Source organism: Antedon bifida, chromosome 4 (assembly GCF_963402885.1).
Source record: "Antedon bifida chromosome 4, ecAntBifi1.1, whole genome shotgun sequence".
NCBI classification, from domain to species: domain Eukaryota; kingdom Metazoa; phylum Echinodermata; class Crinoidea; order Comatulida; family Antedonidae; genus Antedon; species Antedon bifida.
The window spans coordinates 22,319,597-22,343,897 of NC_136229.1; the positions used below are offsets into that span (position 1 = coordinate 22,319,597).

General features: G+C 33.2%; 2 protein-coding genes across 3 annotated transcripts; both read left to right on the forward strand.

The window, feature by feature from the left end:
• The first annotated feature begins 166 nt into the window (after window positions 1-166).
• Window positions 167-14,514, forward strand: LOC144840801 (putative RNA-binding protein Luc7-like 2). Of its 2 annotated transcripts, XM_078696839.1 has the most exons (9): window positions 167-353; window positions 536-630; window positions 7,226-7,324; window positions 7,575-7,685; window positions 9,203-9,346; window positions 12,850-13,026; window positions 13,156-13,259; window positions 13,449-13,655; window positions 13,686-14,514. In XM_078696839.1, the coding sequence occupies exons 1-9, from the start codon at window positions 293-295 to the stop codon at window positions 13,807-13,809; spliced, it is 1,122 nt and encodes a 373-aa protein (XP_078552965.1). In that variant the 5' UTR covers window positions 167-292; the 3' UTR covers window positions 13,810-14,514. The 2 variants fall into 2 exon arrangements, with proteins under 2 accessions (XP_078552965.1, XP_078552964.1); XM_078696838.1 differs by having other exon boundaries at window positions 13,449-14,514.
• Window positions 14,515-15,511: 997 nt separating this feature from the next.
• LOC144840619 (cytoglobin-2-like) lies at window positions 15,512-20,371 on the forward strand. Its single transcript, XM_078696500.1, has 5 exons — window positions 15,512-15,761; window positions 17,411-17,478; window positions 18,098-18,212; window positions 18,870-19,098; window positions 19,928-20,371. The coding sequence occupies exons 2-5, from the start codon at window positions 17,412-17,414 to the stop codon at window positions 20,078-20,080; spliced, it is 564 nt and encodes a 187-aa protein (XP_078552626.1). The 5' UTR covers window positions 15,512-15,761; window position 17,411; the 3' UTR covers window positions 20,081-20,371.
• Window positions 20,372-24,301: the final 3,930 nt, after the last annotated feature.

Consider the following 24,301-nt stretch of genomic DNA (forward strand, 5'->3'; position numbering starts at 1 on the left):
GCACATCGTGTATCTATTATTTTAATTTATTTCAAATTTATTTACCTACTTTCTATTGGTTTTTTGTGTAAAACGTAATGTATTTTTCCTGTAAAAAGGCAACTTTATTGGGTTAAAAATACTTCTTATTTCTGGCAAAATATTTCCCACAATGCATTTTAGCTGGCCATTTTGTTAAGGTTTTCGTCTTTCGCATTAAAAACGTTTTCATACAGTCCTAGATTTTAACTTATTTAAATGTATGGTTTTTAAAGTTTAGAATTATAATTTTGTATAAACATACACTATAAAGATGTCTGCCCAAGAGCAGATGCGGAAAATGCTGGATGAGCTTATGGGAACGTCGAGAAACGGTGAGTGTTTGTCTACTTTTTTTTTGTCTGACACAAAAGATAGCACAAGCCTAGCCGAGGCTTGCTAGGCCTACATACCAAAGGCTGGCATGTCGCGGACGTACGTGGTCTTGGCTGTAGTAGGCCTAGACTTAAGCCTAACACTAGGCCTAATACTTTTATATTTTTTCACCCATTTGCAGGTGAGGTTGGTAGAGACAGAGTAAGATTTGAAGATTCAAAAGTATGTCGTTCCTTTTTACTCAACTGTTGCCCACACGATATATTGTCAAGTACTGTAAGTATTCATCTAGGCTAGCCTAGCCCTAGGCCTTGCCTATTTTATTAGATTTATTAGTTATCCGCTTGGTATACCAAGCGGATAACTCCTTGTAATTGTATGAGATCAATATTTTTTTTCTGTATTATTAGTTATCCGCTTGGTATACCAAGCGGATAACTCCTTGTTATTGTATGGGATCAATAGTTTTTTTAGTTATCCGCTTGGTATACCAAGCGGATAACTCCTTGTAATTGTATGAGATCAATATTTTTGGTTATCCGCAACTTAGTTGCGGATAACCCATGTGATTGTAAATATCTTTTTTTTCATCTTCTTCTTTGTTATTCTTCTTTCTTTCCCGGATTTTTGTGCGTCGCATATCCCCTATTGCTTGTGAATATATCTTTTGTATAACTTTGTCATTATATGGACATTTACCTGAAGTTGTGCACCTCCATATTTTGAATGACGTCAGAGTTGCGCAACGTGACTTACGCGCGATTTTATGAATTTCAATGATTGATCATAGGATAAAAAATAAAAGTCATTTTGTATTGACATATGGTGAATATTTAAGTCATATTAAAGGCAAACTTTCTATGGATTAAAAATGGCATGTTTTACAAGAAGTTACGCGCGCACGCGCATTTAAAATTTAAAAATGCGCAAAATTAATTTCTAATCAACTTTCTACGCTGATCATGACATTTTAAACATGTCAAAAATTCCCACGCGCGCGAAAAAAATTACGCGTAAGGTGTGCACGGAGCATGAAAATCATGTGTTTTTTTCTTGAATTATGATTTTAGAGCCTTTCTTAGTCATTTTAAAAAAGATTTACATCATTTCAAATTAAAATGACGTCATACGAACACGTTGATTTAGACCATTTGCGCGCGTTTTAGTTTCAAAAGTGACAGCATATTGTCAAAATTAAGCCTATTTTTAATCTATTATAGCTCCTCAGGATCATCCACGACCCCCAATTTTTTAAATTTAATATGTAAGCAGATATGTTGTAGATATGAATTCATGCAGAACCTTTACCACTAGGATGTTATGACGTCATCGTATGGCCACACGAATGTAAAATATAGGATTTTTTACTCTTTCGTTATTGCTCATCAAATTCAACAAAGCGCTTCTCGGTTATACGTATTCCATTTCCCCCGAAATTTTAATATTGTCTACGTTAATCAACTATCTTTCGCAGGAATTAAAAATATTTTAATTTTTATGACGTCATCATGTCTAAAAATGTAAATAATGTGGGTCACTTATTTTCATCTTTACAGTAAATTTCAATCTGTTATAGCTCGTCAGAATAAAAAGTGATAATCATGATTAAAACGTTTTCTGGAAGCTATTGGATTGTAGATACGAATTGATGTGAATATTTTGCCAATCAGATGTTGTGACGTCATCATATGGCCAGTTGAATTCAAAAAGTCATATTTTCATCTCTTGCGTAAAAGTTCATTGCGTTTAAACGAGAGCGCATTTCACTTTTACGTGCCCAAAATTCTTCAAATTTGTATTAATGTAATTATTTAGATAATTAGCTTCTAAAATAGTTATGTTTATATGTCAATTTGATGACGTCATCGTGTTAATAATTAGATTTAAAAGATGGGTCTCGTAATTTCGGCTATGCTACACTGTATATAACATATACAGTGTATTCTGTAAATACTGTAATATGCTGTATGCTACAAAATAGGTACAATTCAGCACTGTAAACAACATTAATTCATGTCATAAGATGGCATAATAATTGTAGGCGTTCATATATTTTAAAAGTATGTGCATGTTGCGTTTGCGCGGATAACCCGAACTCGTCGAAGTGACGAGTTCAAATCTAGTTTTTCTGTATTATTCTTCTTTCCTTCCTTCCTTTTTGTGAGTCGTGTTCCTCTAAAATGTGTAAACATAACATTTCATAACTTTGACAACATATGGGCATTTACGTGAAGTTGTGCACCTCCTATTTTTGAATGACGTCATAGTTGCGCAACGTGACTTATGCGCAATTTTATGAATTTCAATGATTGATCATAGATTAAAAACCAAAAGTCATTTAGTATTGACACTTTGACAAAATTTAAGTCATATCAGGGGCAAACTTTCTACGGATTAAAAATGGCATGTTTGACAAGAAGTTACGCGCGCACGCGCATTTAAAATTTCAAAATGCGCAAAATTAATTTCTAATCAACTTTTTACGCGTTTCTTGTCATTTTGAGCATGTCAAAAATTCCCACGGGTGCGCAATTTTTTATGCGCGCGGTGCGCACATAGCGTTAAAAACATATTTTTTTCTCTTGAATTATATTTTTCAAGCCTTTCCCAGTGATTTTGAAAACAATTTAGACCTTTTCCAGTTTAAATAACGCCATACGAACACGTTGAATTAGACAATTCGTGCGCGTTTTTTATGAAAAAGCTTAAAAAATCGTCAAAATTATGTCTTTTTTTAAACAGTCATAGTTTCTAAAGTAAACCGTTAACCGTTTATTTTTATTACAAAATCTAGAAGTTGATGAGTTGTAGATATCGGATCATGCATCAATAAGGCTAAAAAAACATTGTGACGTCATCGTATGGCCACACGAATGTAAAATATAGGATTTTTGTCTCTTTCGTTATTGCTCATCACATTCAATGGAGCGCATCGCGCTTATCTGTATTCCTTTTTCTCCTACATTTATATATTGTGTAGGTCAATCAACTTTCTTTAGCATGAGATAAAAATATTTTAATTTTTATGACGTCATCATGCCTAAAAATTTTAATTACGTGGGTCATTAATTTCATCTTTACAGTAAATTTTAATCTGTAATAGCTCGTAAGAATAAAATGTGATAATCACGATTAAAACGTTTTCTGGAAGCTATTGGATTGTAGATACGAATTCATGTAAACATTTTGCCAATCGGATGTTGTGACGTCATCATATGGCCAGTTGAATAAAAAAAGTCGTATTTTCATATTTTGCGTAATAGTTCATCACATTTAAAAGGGTGCGCATCTATATTTTACGTATTCAAATTTCTTCTACACGTTAATATGTTGTTCCTGAGATAATTTCCTTCTGAAATTGCTATCTAAGTGTTTCATTTTGATACCGTCGCCATGTTAAAAATTGGAATAAATGGCGGGTCCCGTAATTTCACCTATTCTACACTGTATGTAATATGTATACAGCTTATACTGTTTGCATGTATATACTATATGACACAAAATTCAGCACTAACAGCATGTCATATTCTTCAGTTCTTGTCATAATGCCATAATCTTTATCTGTGTGCAATATTCCAACGTATGACGTGCACGTGGCGTTTGTCGTGGTGCGGATAACTAACTCGTCAAAGTGACGAGTTTCATGTCTAGTTCTGTATTATTCTTTGATCCTTCCTTCCTTTTTGTGAGTCACGTTTCTCTAAAATGTGTAAACATAACATTTCATAACTTTGACAACATATGGGCATTTACGTGAAGTTGTGCACCTCCTATTTTTGAATGACGTCATAGTTGCGCAACATGACTTACGCGCAATTTTATGAATTTCAATGATTGATTATAGATTAAAAACCAAAAGTCATTTAGTATTGACACTTTGACAAAATTTAAGTCATATCAGGGGCAAACTTTCTACGGATTAAAAATGGCATGTTTCACAAGAAGTTACGCGCGCACGCGCATTTAAAATTTCAAAATGCGCAAAATTAATTTCTAATCAACTTTTTATGCGTTTCTTGTCATTTTGAGCATGTCAAAAATTCCCACGGGCGCGCAATTTTTTACGCACGCGGTGCGCACGTAGCGTTAAAAACATATTTTTTTCTCTTGAATTATATTTTTCAAGTCTTTCCTAGTAATTTTGAAAACAATTTAGACCTTTTCCAGTTTAAATAACGCCATACGAACACGTTGAATTAGACAATTCGTGCGCGTTTTTTATGAAAAAGCTTAAAAAATCGTCAAAATTATGTCTTTTTTTAAACAGTCATAGTTTCTAAAGTAAACCGTGAACCGTTTATTTTTATTACAAAATCTAGAAGTTGATGAGTTGTAGATATCGGATCATGCATCGATAAGGCTAAAAAAACATTGTGACGTCATCGTATGGCCACACGAATGTAAAATATAGGATTTTTGTCTCTTTCGTTATTGCTCATCACATTCAATGGAGCGCATCATGCTTATCTGTATTCCTTTTTCTCCTAAATTTATATATTGTGTAGGTCAATCAACTTTCTTTAGCATGAGATAAAAATATTTTAATTTTTATGACGTCATCATGCCTAAAAATTTTAATTACGTGGGTCATTAATTTCATCTTTACAGTAAATTTTAATCTGTAATAGCTCGTAAGAATAAAATGTGATAATCACGATTAAAACGTTTTCTGGAAGCTATTGGATTGTAGATACGAATTCATGTAAACATTTTGCCAATCGGATGTTGTGACGTCATCATATGGCCAGTTGAATAAAAAAAGTCGTATTTTCATATTTTGCGTAATAGTTCATCACATTTAAAAGGGTGCGCATCTATATTTTACGTATTCAAATTTCTTCTACACGTTAATATGTTGTTCCTGAGATAATTTCCTCCAGAAATTGCTATTTAAGTGTTTCATTTTGATACCGTCGCCATGTTAAAAATTGGAATAAATGGCGGGTCCCGTAATTTCACCTATTCTACACTGTATGTAATATGTATACAGATTATACTCTTTGCATGTATATACTATATGACACAAATTGACAGAATTCAGCACTAACAGCATATCATATTCTTCAGTTCTTGTCATAATGCCATAATCTTTATCTGTGTGCAATATTCCAACGTATGACGTGCACGTGGCGTTTGTCGTTGTGCGGATAACTAACTCGTCAAAGTGACGAGTTTCATGTCTAGTTCTTCTTTCCTTCCTTCCTTTTTGTGAGTCGTGTTCCTCTAAAATGTGTAAACATAACATTTCATAACTTTGACAACATATGGGCATTTACGTGAAGTTGTGCACCTCCTATTTTTGAATGACGTCATAGTTGCGCAACGTGACTTATGCGCAATTTTATGAATTTCAATGATTGATCATAGATTAAAAACCAAAAGTCATTTAGTATTGACACTTTGACAAAATTTAAGTCATATCAGGGGCAAACTTTCTACGGATTAAAAATGGCATGTTTGACAAGAAGTTACGCGCGCACGCGCATTTAAAATTTCAAAATGCGCAAAATTAATTTCTAATCAACTTTTTACGCGTTTCTTGTCATTTTGAGCATGTCAAAAATTCCCACGGGCGCGCAATTTTTTATGCGCGCGGTGCGCACATAGCGTTAAAAACATATTTTTTTCTCTTGAATTATATTTTTCAAGCCTTTCCCAGTGATTTTGAAAACAATTTAGACCTTTTCCAGTTTAAATAACGCCATACGAACACGTTGAATTAGACAATTCGTGCGCGTTTTTTATGAAAAAGCTTAAAAAATCGTCAAAATTATGTCTTTTTTTAAACAGTCATAGTTTCTAAAGTAAACCGTTAACCGTTTATTTTTATTACAAAATCTAGAAGTTGATGAGTTGTAGATATCGGATCATGCATCAATAAGGCTAAAAAAACATTGTGACGTCATCGTATGGCCACACGAATGTAAAATATAGGATTTTTGTCTCTTTCGTTATTGCTCATCACATTCAATGGAGCGCATCGCGCTTATCTGTATTCCTTTTTCTCCTACATTTATATATTGTGTAGGTCAATCAACTTTCTTTAGCATGAGATAAAAATATTTTAATTTTTATGACGTCATCATGCCTAAAAATTTTAATTACGTGGGTCATTAATTTCATCTTTACAGTAAATTTTAATCTGTAATAGCTCGTAAGAATAAAATGTGATAATCACGATTAAAACGTTTTCTGGAAGCTATTGGATTGTAGATACGAATTCATGTAAACATTTTGCCAATCGGATGTTGTGACGTCATCATATGGCCAGTTGAATAAAAAAAGTCGTATTTTCATATTTTGCGTAATAGTTCATCACATTTAAAAGGGTGCGCATCTATATTTTACGTATTCAAATTTCTTCTACACGTTAATATGTTGTTCCTGAGATAATTTCCTTCTGAAATTGCTATCTAAGTGTTTCATTTTGATACCGTCGCCATGTTAAAAATTGGAATAAATGGCGGGTCCCGTAATTTCACCTATTCTACACTGTATGTAATATGTATACAGCTTATATACTGTTTGCATGTATATACTATATGACACAAAATTCAGCACTAACAGCATGTCATATTCTTCAGTTCTTGTCATAATGCCATAATCTTTATCTGTGTGCAATATTCCAACGTATGACGTGCACGTGGCGTTTGTCGTGGTGCGGATAACTAACTCGTCAAAGTGACGAGTTTCATGTCTAGTTATACAGTCCCTTTATCTACTTCTTGTTTCTTTTATTAAGCTTTGTTTCATTAATATTTATTTGTTTTGTTGAGAAATTGTATAGAATAGACCTTTTGTTGTTTCATTTCAGAACCATATGTAATATATTAATTTAACTAAAAAAATTTCTATTTTAATTTGTTTTTAGAGAATGGATCTTGGAGATTGTGCAAAGGTTCATGACCTGGCGCTGAGAGCTGACTACGAGGCTGCTTCCAAAGACAAAGACTATGGTTACGACATTGATGTATGTAATTGAAATTACTGATTTAAATTGTTGTACTGTAATTTATTGGTTTCTCCTATAGCAAAAGAACAGACAAGATTGGCTAAAACTGATGTTAATGTTGCTTGAGAATTATCCCACTAAATAAAATAGTGAAAAGAGAATATAACATATAACATCTGCTACCATATGCCTTTAAAATTTATTTTAAAACTTAATGAAATGTAACATCAATTTTACTAATTTTAAAACATATGTATTTACTTTTTAGGCTATGGAGCATCTGTCCTCATTCATTGCTGATTGTGATCGCAGAACAGAACTTGCCAAAAAACGATTGGCTGAAACTCAAGAAGAACTTGGCCAAGAAATTAACTCTAAGGTAGGTTGTTGTTGTTTGATTTGATCATATCCGTCCAAACATGCGGCAATTCCTTCACAAACTAAGCATACACAAGAAACACTACAGTACACTTACCAAAGAATGTGGATATAAAATATTCTCACAAAATCCAACCTAAATTTACTTAAAGTATTACAGATTTAAATTACAATTCACATGTGAAATTTTGGATACTATTCATAGGTTTATGCAAAATTGGTAATTTTCCCAAAAAATAACTACAAACTGATGGTAAACCAAAGGAATGTGTTTACTGTATAGTATTTTACACATATAGTAATGATAATACAAAGAATTATAATCAATGTGCATGTTATGACTATCTTATGTAATGTACAAACCAATTGCAGTAAATTTTTTAGTGTGTTTCATCAAATCCTATGTGTGAATACAAGCGAGTCAAATACACCAATGACAAAACTCTTAATTCTCCCATCATTCTTTCTCAGATAAGCCAACAGCCAATGAGAGACCGCCGTTAAGTTTTAGTGGGAGGCAGATTTTGTAAGTCATATCAATCCCCAAAATGTCCAAATTATAAATGTCTTGTTAAGCCCACCAGGACTTAAATCCACAATAGCTTAAACAATATTGTTATTTGTATGTTATCACTTAAATTCACATGTTTCTAACAAACTATTTTTCCCTCAGGTTTTATGAAATTACTATTATACTGTGAGAAGCTATTTATTTTTATTTTACTATATATACTTTAATTAACATAATATTATGCAGACAAAATATAGAAGACAAAATCGGGACCTTCACCAACATTTGATTTCCTTAAAAAATATTAGTTATAAAATCAGAAATCATAGTATATTTAATAAATATTTGAACCAAAAAGTGTATACTATAACTTTAATAACTTAATTCAATTAGTTTTTTTTAATGAAAGAAAAATATAAATTACTCATTGTCTCATTAATTACTGTAGGTAATTTGTGCTTCCAAATCACAACATATTACCTATCTTTTAAATATAGTACTTAATACTAAATTTGTGTTATGACAACACACATATTAGTTGCGAAAGATTGTGAGTATCTTGGCAACATAAATTGTTTATGTTTACGATGTAAAAGAAGTCTCAAATCATCAAGCGTGATATTTGGGTTGTCTTGTGTGAGTTTATACAGATGTGATACATGTTTTGGTAAGTTATATCATCCGTGATGTTTCTGTAGACGAGTCTGAAATCGATGGTTATGATGGGTTCATGTGGGAGATAATTTGATGGTATCTCGAGTGTGTGAATATGTATGCTTGCTGCACAGTCTAGCAAATCTGGAGAATATAGTCTGTAGTGAAATTGTTCCAAATGTGTTATCTAATGTGTAGAAATCAAGACTTTAGCTAGTAGTCTTGGGGTTAGTGTTTATATGTATGCAATTTATATTAAAGAAATGTATTGGTATGTATGCAAAATATATATGTTTCTGTTGGTATGATAAATATATTGACTGTAATCGATTGTTTTGTATTATCTTCTATAGGCTGATAAGGTACATGAACTTGCTGAGAGCATTGGTAAAAAAGTGACCGAGGCAGAGAAGTTAGGAGCGGAAGGAAAAGTAGAGGAATCAATGAAAGTTATGCAAGAGATTGAAGAAATTAGAAAGAAGAAAGGTGAAGCTGAGGTTAGTAGAAGTAATTCTAAAGCTCTGTCTACACTATCAAACTTTATGTGACAAAACATTTTGATGTGTCCAAATATGGTAGTGATATGTCATTGTGTTCATATATGGGCACATCACATTTTTTTTGTCACATAAAGTTTGATAGTGTAGACAGAGCTTTAGTTAATAACAATAATATCCCGGATTTCTAAAATGCCCAATGTTGTGAAACCTCTAAGCGTATTCTGGACACATTCTTGACAAATTCATGATACGTCTGACGCATCTAAAAAATTTGGGGGTTCTTCTGGTCGGTACTGTATAGTATATTATAATTGTAATTAATAGGTGGATACCGTATCTGTCGGGAATCGTATGTCTAAATTTGCACATGTTTGAATGCTTTAGCCCGAAGTTTTTTGTGATTTTGTTGAACGCTCCGCATTGTAGTGATAGGCTCCGAGGTTAGATTGCAGAGGCCTAACACATTAATATCTATAGATATTGTGTCACTAGTAGATGGACGGGTGATGCCCATTGCACGCTGATGTATTAACAATAATATTTGTGTTCTGTAAAAGTTCTTCAATTATGGTGGTAGCGGAGAATAATACTTAAAAAGTGCGACGGCGTCATCTGCTGTTAAGTTGGTTGAATATAACTTTATTTCGTCCATCATTCCATAAAAATAACCATCATCGCTGTCAACATGCCCAGTTCCAAAAGCTCCGATTGAAACACCACTGCCCCTGCCAAGGCTATCCAAATCAGCACAACACACGCTATCGGCCAGTACCCCATTTATATAGACAGTTGATGTTTTTCCACCAAATGTGAAAACAACATGGATCCATTCATTAAAGCGAAAATCGTCAATGATTAATTCGTGTGGAGGTCCAAAAACTGAAATTCGAAACCCATTGTTGTATCTTGTTTTCATCTCCCAAGTGCCGGAATCCTGGAATCCATTACTAATAAATCCAATCCTTCCGGTCGTAGATGGGACACAATTTAAAAGTAAACTGAATGAAAATTCAGAACCAAAGTTGTATGTTTCAAACTTTTCCATGTACAAACTTGAGGTTCCATTAAATTGTACTGCATTTCCCTGTGGTCCTTGAGTGTATGTTACTGCTGAACCAACAACAGCGCCATCATAACCATTACCAGATACATCATTTAAATTGTCTTCAAATGAATAATGTGCCAATAGATTCGAATTCAGTGCATCAAGGGTGGTCAGTGGCTGTTGGGTGGTCACTTGCTGGGTTGTAGACAAAGAAGTGGTTTCAACATCAAGGGTGGTCACTTGCTCTGAGGTGGTCAACAAAGGAGTGGTTTCAACATCAAGGGTGGTCACTTGCTGTGGGGTGGTCACTCGGTGGCTAACATGATGCAACTTGTGATCTTTTCCTGTGTCGTTGACTGAAACTGCTGGATATCTGAAACATTTCTTTTGAATTATAGAAACACAGCTATATTTTCCAAATATATTTACTAATTTTGTATTTTCGTTGCAATTGTGCCCACATGCGAACAACATCATTGCTGACATCACAACAGTGAATAGTTCATATTCTATGACAAAGATAAAAATAAATTTACAATTTAAAAAATTAACAAATAAATTAATAAAAATAATATTTTTTAATGTAATTATAATTTTAACTGTAAAACACAAGATTTAAAGAGCCCTGACTAATTTTGCAAACTTATCTACAGTAAGTCTGTACTTACTATGCATCATATCAAATGTTATTAATGTATCTCACTCAGTAGTAATAACATTAGCCAATGTTTCTCTAGTCTGCACTTAGAGCCAAACTGTTTGTACTGTATATGTTGTTATTTAAAACAAGGTACATGATCCCTCATCTCTCATTAGTTACCATCTTTTGTTGCCAAATTCATCATTTGTATATAATTATTAACAATAGCTCTGCTTTAACTCATGAGTATCTCTGACAGAATCAGAACAATAGTGCTTTCAGCTTGAATCATTTGCTGTCTATTTGTTACTCCATCTGCTTTTGTTTACTCTCTCAATATCCTCAAATTGAATTAGACAGTATTGAATTATATTTTTCTTTTTGTATTAAAAAAAAATTTAACTTCATTAAACAAATATATAATTAAATTTATTTGTATTTTGTAGTTATTTCTCATTAGTGTGTTTCAATTGTTGATATTTTCATAAGAAATATTTGATTATTAATCATCAATCCAAAAGCAAATTACTGAAAAAATGACATCAGTGCCTGGATCTCAACGGAGATACAAATAAAATAAACAAAAAGATAAAGTAAAACAGCTAAAAAGATGTACCAAGCTACAATAGCACTGTACACAATATGTAGGGTGATTCAATGTATAAATAGATGTAACTAATATGTACTGTACAATTAATCTACGCTTCAAATTTGACTTAGTTAAATAGACGATTCCTTGCTACCACCAACTTCAAATTGACTTGGAATTGGAATATAGTCTATTTATATGTAATGCACCTACAGTACCCCTTCATCTATGATGAGACATTTTATTGGATACACAGTACTTACTTTATCTGGGGTGTTACAGTGTAAATATAAATTTATATTAGACATTGCGTTAGAAAAACAATCAAAAAACATCTAAATTAAATTATTTCTCATACATATATTTCCTATCCTGAATCTACATTTTAAATACATAACATAATGCGATTACATTAAAGAGTAATGTAAATACAATTGTAAGTTTTTCTATAACAATTTGAACACAAACATTCAGGTCTTTTAAATATTGATTTTGTTTAAACGTGATAAGTAATTTGTGCTGGGTGGAGCATTGTTACTATTTAATAGTCAGAGTAGACAAAGCATTGGCTCCCCTAGAGATACAGTACACTGAATATTAATCTAATGTATCTTAAATTAAATCTACAATACTGTACAATCATGCTGTGCTACTGTATTTAAATTTCATTTTAAACAGCTTAGTCTTACCATAGAATTACTTACTAAAATCACGTACTGTATGATGTGCTGCAGATAATGGGTTTTTTTTGACACACTATTTAAATTTCATTTTAAACAGCTTAGTCTTACCATAGAAGTACTTACTAAAATCACGTACTGTATGATGTGCTGCAGATATTGGGTTTTTTTTTGTCACACTGTATTTAAATTTCATTTTAAACAGCTTAGTCTTACCATAGAAGTACTTACTAAAATCACGTACTGTATGATGTGCTGCAGATATTGGGTTTTTTTTTGTCACACTGTATTTAAATTTCATTTAAAACAGCTTAGTGTATATCATTTTTGGATGAAACACGTATGGAAACATACTGGCATAATGCAGCTTGTAATCCACACAAATTTACACATACATTTTTTTAAAAGAAGCATTTGATTCGATCTTACGATAAAAATGTCCAGCACACTGCGCCCATATGCAGGATTTTACTCAATTATCCTGTTAATTATTAAAATAATTTTGCATTTTTGATAAGTAACATTGTATACTGTTATTGTTAACAGGAAGAGTACCGTCAGTCGATGCCAGCCTCTACGTACCAGCAGCAGAAGCTTAGAGTGTGTGAAGTATGCTCGGCCTACTTAGGCCTACAAGATAATGATAGACGCCTTGCTGACCACTTTGGTGGCAAGCTACATCTGGGCTTTATTGAGATCCGTGAAAAACTTGCAGCTTTGAAGGTAAGTTAAAACAATTGCAGTCAGTTAAAACAATTGCAGTCATAGGAAATATAAACATTCTACTGTAATGCTTGTTACCATTTGAGAATATCATGTCATTTTTTAACAATATTTTTGTGTTTTATCTAGAAACTTGTTGCTGCAAAGAAAGAATCGCGAGAAGCCGAAAGAGCCAAAAGACGAGAAGAGCGTGAAAAGGAGAGAGAAAAAGACTTACAACGTAGGAAGAGAAGGTATGTATAATGTGAAGGCTTTACTATCTTGCAAGTAAAAAAAAACAGAAAGAAAATAACTATATTAGTAGTAAGGAATAGGAAGAATTTAAATAGCTTTGGCAATGCCCACATGACTTTCATTCACCAATGAGAAATTTGAAGCAAGATCTACTAGACTTAGTGCAATGTACTTGTTTTTATTTTCAGGACAAGATCTCGTTCCCGTGAACGTAGAAGATCACGCTCAAGAGAAGACAGCAGACAAAAGTCTCGCGATCGCCGCCGGTCTCGTTCCCGCGAACGCCGTCGTCGGTCTCGTTCCCGTGATCGCGAAAGGCGTAGACGTTCCAGATCACGAGATAGATCTAGCCGCAGACGATCACGATCAAGGAGTTCTGAAAGAAGAAAGTCAAGGTCTCGTGAAAGAAGTTCCCGTGATCGCAGTTCCCGTGATCGTAGTTCTCGTGATCGAAGTTCTCGTGATCGTAAATCTAATGAGAAAAGTAGCCGACGGTCAAATGATAGTGAAGATAGAAATGGAGACAGAAGGAGTGCAAGTGTAGATTGATATTTGTAATATTTTAATCATAATTTTTAATTCATATGAAGTCTTTATACGTGTTTTTGCGGCGGTAAATTATAAATGTACTTCATTTATATTTGCTTCATTGATTAAATCAATGAACAGAACAAAATAGGAATTAATTGGGAATATGTTGTTAAAATTTAAGCTATAGAATTTTATGTGAATAATGGTGAATTAAACTACTGGAAATTAATTTTCATGCTTAAAATCTTTGGCCACACACAGTTCACAGTTCTTAATATTATTTTTATTGAATTTAAAAATGTTTGTATGGAAATACTGTATGTAACGCATCAGATAATGCTCAAATATCTGGGATTTTGTTATATGGTTGTTCCTGTATAGTGGTTGACCAAGGACTGTAAATATTTGCCCCACATTGCTTTCACAGGATGTGGGGTATCCCTGTGAATGGGTGGCCCAAATGAGAAGACTGCCTCCAATTGCATTTTCGAATCCTGGTGACCACCATCAGTAATACATTACATTTGGATTACATGATTGTTATGAATATTAATAGTTTAAGTAAATAATTTTAAACTTGTCATATACTCAGAAATTACGTTGCAAGCAAGTACAATAGTACACACAGGGCTTGTACAGGAGTTAAATACAGTAGTCTTGGTGTACTTAATTGTTAACGATTAATGAATTTCAGTTTTTCATATTAAAAATTAAGTTAATGTATTGTGTGTGTTTGTTCTTGAATCTGAAACATTAACGATATTTGATACAGACGTCATACTTATACATCCTATTATATTCCTATCTAAATCCGCCATTGATTTACTGTATTGAAACAACCTATACCACTAACGAGTTGGTTAAAGGTAAAGGTATTCATATTTGTCCTCAAGCTTAACTGGAAACTGGTTCATAACATCACAGATAAATTACTGTATTTCAAATCGAAATTGGAAGAAGTAGGCCTATTACCATTTATTTTTCCTCCATGGTATTACCTTCACTAACTACACGAACTTAAATTAAATACAAGGGATTGTGAAAACAGGTGTTTTCCTTTATCTTAAACGCGTTATTCATACTTGGACGCAACGACGTGTGCGCAACGGAAGTTAAGTTGCCCAATCACAAGCACAGTTTGAATGGTCCATCAATTTACGTCCTTGTGTTGCGTCCAAGTGAAGACCAGGCTATAAACGCGACCTATATTAATAAAAATAAAGAGGAATATATCAATCCGAATTTATTATATGGATTTTTCATTTGTTATATTATGTTAAGATGTATTGTCCCCCGAAAACCAAAAAAAATGAAGATTAATGAAATCCGACTTTGAATAGGTTATTTTGTAGTTTTAATAAAGTTATTACAAAATAAATGGTTATATTCCACCAAAAACCCATTGCCTAGCAACCAATTTGACTATTTTTTGCTTCAAATTACAGTTTTTTCAGGTAAATAAATTTGTTTTGATCTTATTTTTGTTCAAAGTGGATAACTATTATGTAACATCAAAATGGCATATTCAACAAAAAAAGTGTTAAAATTATTTTTTAAGGGGGACAATATATCTTTAACCGTTTAGAATTATCTCATGTAATATATAACTTCTCCATTTACATTATCATGTTTCAATTCTCATATCGCACGCCCCCTATTCAATTACTAAACTATTCAGCAGAAAAAAAAATTGGCGTACCGTTTTACGGTGAGGTGAGGACCTGCACTTTGCTCCCAAACATTTCAAACATCGTTCGTTTAAAGGTTGTCGACAAAAATATCGTGGCGGTGGCTATAAACAAAGAGTAAATAAAGATTAGAAATCACTTTGTTGGCATCTTCTGAGGTATGCATAGTAATACTTGAGCTATCATTCAGTGTACATATAACTCAACTATATTTCTGCGGTTTGTTAATTTTTGTTGCAACTTATATTTTGCATAATTGCTTTGGAATATTTGCGTAAACAAGTAAGTATATATTAACATATTTATATAATTTATTATATTATATTTATCAAAACAAAGTTAGTCTATAGGCCTACTATGTGTTATACTGAACTGTTAAACTATATAAATTCTTGTTGTTAACATTTTATCCTGCTGTACTTGCAAGCATGGTCATTTAGTGTGGAGGGTGCACGGGGTTGGTCCCATCCCCTCAGCTGTTTGAATACAGCATGCAATTCATACCTCCCAATTAACATACTGTAGCGAATTTGTCCACCTTTTATTTCAAGGCTCGATCAATACGAAGTTATCACACTTATCTTATATAAGACTAATTCAATTATTATTATTTTCCGTACATGACCATATTGCTTTGTTTCTATTAGGACGCAACCAATCACAAGCGATGGATTATCCGAAATTGTCGCTTGTCATTTAGTGGGTCAATTCGCTTGCGTTGCGCTTTCGACCTTGCGTTGCGTCCTAAATGAGAACCAAGCTTAAATATACACAGGTGGCTAACGCGCATTTCCGAAAAAGAAAAAGATTTAGGTCCTCTATTATGTTTCATCAGAGTTTGTATGTGCGTGAAAAGTATCGTAACTATCATGAGGGCCCCTTGATTGTCAGCATACGCTGTTTAGGGTCACCTATAAGGGTTCAAGCCTCACTCGCTCCATAGTTCTGGTAGTAGAACGAGTCTTCTAGGAAAAGGACTATGAGCCGTAGGTCCAGTGTACACATCTGGCTCATGTGCACCTAGTACATCTTTCGAGACGAGTAGGGGGTTACCCCGGCGTACTAGTATACACACAGCCATTGTCACTCATCAAGAGGGCCCCTTGATTGGCAGTATACGCTGTTTAGTCACCCTCTATAAATAAGGTGTAATAAAAGATAAAAAATAAAATAAGGTTAAATAAATAAAGAAAATAAAAAATGGTAAAAAACTGTCACTGAGGGATTTCCATAATTATGAAGCTATATAAGGCAATTAGTAAGTTCATGTAATGCACATAATTTGTTAATGGCAATAACAATTATGGGGTCACTATAGTGGCTATGACATTTGTGGCATTTGTTTGTTCAAATTTGTTTTGTCATGATAAGGTTAACTGAAATATTAAATCGCATTGCGTCAACATGTATTTAAAAAACCATATGCATTATCATTGTTTTTAATTAGTGGTATTACTATAAGTATCATCGTATATAGGTCGGTATTGTTTGAAATGTGGGTCTGATCTGCTTAACAAAAAGATGATTAGCGTTGAGTAGAGTTTGCAAGTGTATTTCGTCGAAGCTCAACATGATGCAATTATAGTCTACTGAATCGTAGGCCTACAATGACTCTATATTTCTATAAAAGACATGCGGCCTACTCGTCAACAAATCATTTAATCTAAATATCTGTCTGTATAGCTGTAGTATCCTGTAGTAATTGTATAAAAACATACACGTACTAGACACTAAAACCAGAAAAAAACCAAAGTGATCTTGGACCAACTTTGAAGTCTATCCTGATACGTGAATAGTGATTATTCTTACAGGATACTACAAAGTGATCTCCGTTCAATTTGGCACGTAAGATGAAATTTAATTTTTTATTATTGACATAAAGTTGATTACGCGGTTTTATTGAAGTCTATAATTGTTTTGTTTAATATTAGGATGGGAGGTGAACAATCGTACTTAGGTAAACTGTGGTCTGCTATTCGTTGGTTTACCGGATGGGAAGGTGAGTTATACCATGGAGAAATAAGTTACTTATTTCTCCATGGTTATACGTACCTGGATGTGCTATCGTACCTTTTATTATGTTTGCAGGAATGCATGTTCAACAATCGCTTTTATTTGATATATTAACTCGATAAGGGTGCTGGAGATATAATACGATTTTAATTATAAAGTAGAACCAACTGTTATTAAAAGACACATTTTGGACCTCTAATAAGAAGTGACCCGGCTGCATAATCGTTGGTCTTAATATTAAAATAAAATATATCTGTATTGCCTCTTGGTACGGTAATTTCACGGGATCCTGTCCCATTACATATAGGTTGTCCCCTGAATAGGGGTGTCCAAAGGGATGGGTTCAACCCACTTTATGAATATGTATACGTTCACACTCGCTTTTGAGGTGTTTAGAGGCGTTGGTTGGATGTTTCTTTCATAACTATATGCAATATCAAAATGCTATTCTAATGTAATTGCTCTTTAAACAGATCGCGTTGGATTGAGCATGCCAACTTGTAACGCACAACAACGTACATTAATATAGGTTTCGAGACTTGCCAACATTCACAAAATTGAAAACTACATTTCTTTACATTTTATTGCCAATTTATTTGTAACAGATGACCAGGAAAGGGACGTGATTGGCTTGACATCCCGGCAACGAAAATCAATTCGACAAATGTGGACGGAAATTAACAAGGATAAAATTAACGTCGGAATTGGAATTTTTGTGAAGTATGCTCAACTTATTTATTCAATCACTTTAGTCTACTGGGACACGACATAACGATAGTATATTCGTTATTAATGTTTTCGAACAATTTATTTTCTAGTTTATTTAATATTCTCAACATGTGAGTTCAGCGTTGGTAATTATGTGCAGTCTGCTCACAGGCAATGTCTATTTTGTCTATTAATCGACATTATAAGTCCCTGTGTATATGAATTCCACTTTGATATTTAAAATCCTTTATGTTACACAATCGCTAAATAAAAAGGCCATACGGTGAAATTGGTAAAAACATGACAAATAAAAATAAATAGTTAGAAAGATTTTAACTTATAAAGCTCTTGGTCAAGGACCAGGATTGAACCCATCTCTGTCAACCACAAACAAAGAGACTGCAATACATGATTAATTGACATCCTGACTTACGATCATAATTGAAATAAATAATTTTATTAATTTTAAAATAACATTAAACTTTGTTCCTTTAATATAATATTAAAAAGGAAAACATACGTATTCTCAGGTTGTTCTTCAAATCTTTAGAACAAGTCTACATTCAATAGACCTCAAGTTTATCTTAAGAATATCGATGGCATTTCAATTTACAGCTTAAGACAAATTATCTTTTTTAAGTTCGTAAATTTTGAGTTTTGGTTCTATAGGTTATTTACTGAATACCCGGAAGCACGGCAACTATTTCCAGCCCTTCGCAAACTAACATTTGATGAAAACTTTGGAAAAAGTCCAAAACTGAAAGCACACGCGGGTCGATTTATGGGGTTATTATCAACTTGTGTGGAAAATATTGAAGATCCTGAAGTATTCGAACAGCTATTGGTAGGCTTAGCAGCATCACACTTCAAACTTAAAGTTGAAACAAGTCATTTTAAGGTAAAATTCAGGTAGACATTTTGAGGATGGTGCAGGGAGGGCGGGGGGCATCTTTGTTGTTATCTCTGACATTCATTGGAATGTTGCTATATCTGCATCATCATCATCATCATTATACGTCATCAACATCCTGTTCGCTATCGTAGTTTTTTTATGGCTCTCTTTCGGTGATGTTCCTTAAGAAAAAACAACTATCGGTAAATGTATTAAACATAGACTGTGCTACCATGTTTTTAGATATTTGAAATACATTTTGGAGAGTAAATCATTCTTATAATAAAGTACAATTTAGATGTAAGATCTGTCTACACTAAACTTTATGTGACAACAAAAATGTGATGTGGCCATATCACTACCATATTTGGCCATATCAATACCATATTTGGGCACATTACACAAACTAGTTTGATAGTGTAGAGAGAGCTTTAGCCTATACGAATTAGAGTGATAGGGTTACAATGACAAAGACTATTACGTTTCATGACCGTAAGATGACATCCTATAGAAGAGAATGACGCTGACAATTTGCAACTCCACTCCCAAAGACTTGTAATAAGTCTTTGTTTCTGTAGAGCATCTTGTGTATATGTTTTTCGTGTGATAAACATGTGGAGGCAAATGGACAAGACAAACGAAAGATGTATATCTCTTCGTGGCACCTATGTTGCCAGCAAGATTTCTTTTAAAGGGTTTTTTACACCTGTTGTTAACTCATGGCCATTGTGTCTACAGAATGTTCCTCAGTGTGAACGCAGTTCATTCCTCCTCACTGATATAGGCCTACTTTATATTTTCTGAATATTATATTTCTGAATATATTTCTTTTCAGGCTTTAGGCCCCATTATGATCGAAACATTTTCAACACACCTTGGACGAGAATTTACATCAGAAAGAAGTGCAAGTTGGGATATATTTCAAGGATACATGTTTAAGATCATCACTACAGAACTCCAATCAATTGGGGAGCAGCACAGCGAGTGATGTACGCGTTTACGTTGAGCGCAGCGAATTTAAATAACGTACCATCAGTGACACTAAAATTCACGCATATTGCGTTGAATGTATTGCGTTAAATGGCTTACTAAATCCAATCACGGACTACGGTTCGTAAGTTTACAAAGCCGTAATATTTTATACACTAAAGGCCCACTATATTGTTTAAGTTTTATACTTGTTATAACGGTGGTGGTCATTTAAAATTAGACTATGTAAAAAGTGCATGGATGTATGTAGAATTTAATCTCTTTAATAAAACTTAGTGTAAAATTATTATATTACTGTATATTGAATATCTACGTTCGTTATTAATCGATTTATTCGTTAATGTTATCAAAGGTTAGGCCTACAAAAATGGCAATCGAATGCTTTAATAGGGCCTATGTCAAGCAAACGTCGTACCTATCAGTTTGCCTTAGAGAAAGAAAGCCTACATGAGAATTTGGAAGTTTAGACAATCAAAGGTTTAGGCCTACAAAAATGGCCATGGAATGCTTTAATAGGGCCTATGTCAAGCAAACGTCGTACGATTTCCTTAGAGAAATCCTACAGTGAGAAGTTTGAAAGTTTAGACAATAGACTATTGTAACATTAGAGGATAGACGTGACACCTCTTTATTCCGATTATTGTTCGCAGACTATTTAAATATACTTTGTATAACAGATATAACATTGTACCATGGACGTCTATGCTTGTACTAGGAATAAGTTTCGAATATTATGTAGTGTTGTATTTCTTTAAAGTAGGGTTTGTTGTTTATTTTGTCCTTGTTCAATCACGTTTTAGATCAACATTTATTACTCGCCATGGCAATCCAAATTTATCTCTGCATTGTCCACAGCATAACCGAGGTTGATATGGGTCTTTTGGTCTTTTCAGGGGATTCACCAGAGACTGTATCTAGTTTTCTCCAGGTATCATAGGAAAATGGTTAATACGTACAGTATTTACAATATTGTCAAAGTATTGCAATGATATTGCATGATACTGTACTCGAGCTGTCCAACCGGTTTTCAGCTATTAAAAACAATTATCGTAGGAGGAGATAGGAAAATGCGAAGCATCCTCGTATTATTGTGTACAGGTATTTTCAAGAGGACATCCATTAGACAGTGTATACCACGATCGGAAAACACCCCTATTTGGTTTTAATTGTCAATAACTAATTATCTAACTCAATTTAATTAGTAAACAGGGTTAGGCCTACATCAGGTGGTTAAAATCAGTATCGAAAGTACGAACCAACTTTATATACCATCGAGTAAACATTCTAGAAATAACGCGCGATTTACCGAATTTTGCCCTTACGTAAATTTATATATAGATTATAGCGTTTCTCACATGTAGGTAGGGCCTATAGGCCATCTAACTCTTAATATAGCCTTACATACAGGCAACACTTTTACGGAATTTTTCTCCGGTAATGAGAATTGTGTATTATATTAGTAGTTTAGAACAAGGGTTTGTGTATTAAGGTCACAGTACAGACAACCGTTATCTTTAATTTAAGTGGGGGTGGGTGGGTGGAGTGGGGGGGGGGGGGGGGGGGGAGTATCTGAGTAATGGCAAAGAATATACATAAGTGGTGATACGAGTGAAATCCACTGAATGTGCTAATTTACGATTCGCCCCGTTGGTACTATCGACGTTTTATTATCAATTGGTTTCAAATGCATACCAAGAATTAATTCATACACTAAAATGGTATCATTATGGCACCGTAAATTACCTCATTAAACGATCGGGTCTGTCATTCACCACCTGTGGCCTAAGTGAGGCCGACAAATTGAGGTAGGCCCTACAAACAGCGCGTAAAAGGTGATGACTATTTTAGTATGTATATCTGTATTTCTATGTGCCATGCCACATTCTTTTTGTGATGTAAATCACTCACGATATATATAGAAGAAATAATAAAATACTTAACATAAAAGGTGATGAATGCGTGTTTTGTTTATATTTAAAATTCATAACGACCTGTACGAATATAACGTTTCACTATTTAACACAATTAAAGACTGATAGACATTCTGTAATGTGTCATAACTATATAATCATACATAATTGATATGATTTATACAATTCCAACGCAGCAAAATTCAACTATTCAAAATTCAAGAACTAAAATTATTATTCTAGGTCAAGCTTACAAAATAAACAACAAAACTATTCTGAACAACTTGTCGTGAAGTAGTAAAAACGTCAGTCGATTCAAATTTACAAGTTAATTTGTTGTCGTGGGATGTTGGGAGTTGTAAAGCGCAATTTGGTTCATTCACTTTGAACCAATCGGATCTCCCACGAGAAAGGTGAACGCAACAATACTACGTCATCGTGTTCTCTATTTAACAACTATCAAAATTATGAACATCTGCTAGTGATTGGTGGTCGAATTGTTCAGCTTCCAATGACCAGCTCGACTGGATCGATCACGCTCGTAAAATATTGTTAAATAAAAATAAATAAAATCATAAGTATTGAGATGTGTGAAACGCTTAAAGATGACAATGAAAAAAACATGAAAAATAAAGATGAATTGAATCCGAGCAAACGCAACATGCGCAGAAATGTAAATGTGTCACCTTATGATATGGAGTAAATATGTATACGGATACCAATAAAATGAAATTTGAGTAGACCATTTCTAGTTTAAATAAAGTTGTTCAATTCACAGAAAAAATAATTATTTCGCTTATTTTATAAAAAAGAATTTTTTTTAAAAGATATATTGTCCCCATAAAATTGTGTTTTTTTCACATTTTGTTTAATATGCCATTTTAATGTAACATCATAGTTATTCACTTTGACCAAAAACTGGATCGAAAACAAAATTATTTATTTGAAAATATGTATTTTAAAGCAAAAAATACTTAAAGTGTCTGTCAGACAATGTTTTTTGCTTATTGCTTAAAATTATGCCTAAACGTTTCTTTTGTCTTTTTATAGGCCTAAGTAAAATAATAATTTTTTTTTACAGAAGTGAATAACTTTGTTAAAACTGGACAATGGCATATTTAAAGTCTGATTTTATTCATCTTCATTTTTCATGTTTTTGGGGGACAATACACAGTACTATAATTAAGTTAACCACGGACTATAATGACAAAAACTCTACGTAAAAACATACGTAAACTCTATCGTTAGAACAGGGATCCGCTGTATTGTCAAAGTTACCATATAATACACTGCGAAGTATGCACGATGATTGGATCTAATCAACGCACTACAAAATCCATACATGTATTTTTTAATCAAACTCTTAATAGAAATTCCCTAATACTAAGAATAACACATTACTGATTCTGTATTTATTGGAATGCAAACACAATTAAGTTTAATCAAAACATATCGACTTTAATTTCATAGTCAATTTAATACATGCCAGTTTCTATATTTATACAAATTATTTATTTAAACTTAACGAAAATTAACTTGTAATGTTAGCACTTATAAAATAGACATTGGCAATTATTTGAAAGCGAGTGTGGTTGGCATCGACTCGACCAACCCTCTTTATAGAATACTCGTTATAGGATACCCTAGTTTAAATACCATCACTACAGGAAAATAATAAATACAGTAATACCATTATACCAAAACTGTATATATAAAGCCGGCCAACATAATTTTACCGCCAGGACCAAATTTGACGCGTAAGAAATTTGATGCGTATATTGACACGGACGCGTACTAAATGCAGCTTTAGTACGCGCGCGTCGACTTTCTGTCTCTCCGGATGTAAGTAATGGCGGTCTATCAACAACAAAGGTTTGTGTTATCAACACTTGAACTCATAATGATACCATTTATTTACTTTCTGAAATATTTAGGTTAATAGCGTAAGAAACCATAATGTCCACAAACACAGATAAAATATAATGAATATCGTCGCCAATGAAAATGGAAAAAAACAACATCGTTTGTAATGCGTTCGCATATTAAAAAAAGTACAAAGTTGAACTTGGTTAGTAAATGAAAAACAAATAAATGAAATACATATCATTGAAATAAAATAATATCCATCTTAAATTAATATTCACATTCAATTTATATTCCAACAAATATTATAATAATGTGATCGTATAATAATTATAAAGACACGAATTCAGAATCATAGTCATAATTTAGAGTTAAATATTTACAATAAATCTTGCAACACACAGGACTTAACACCACATTCGTAAGCTGGGAACCATAAAAATATA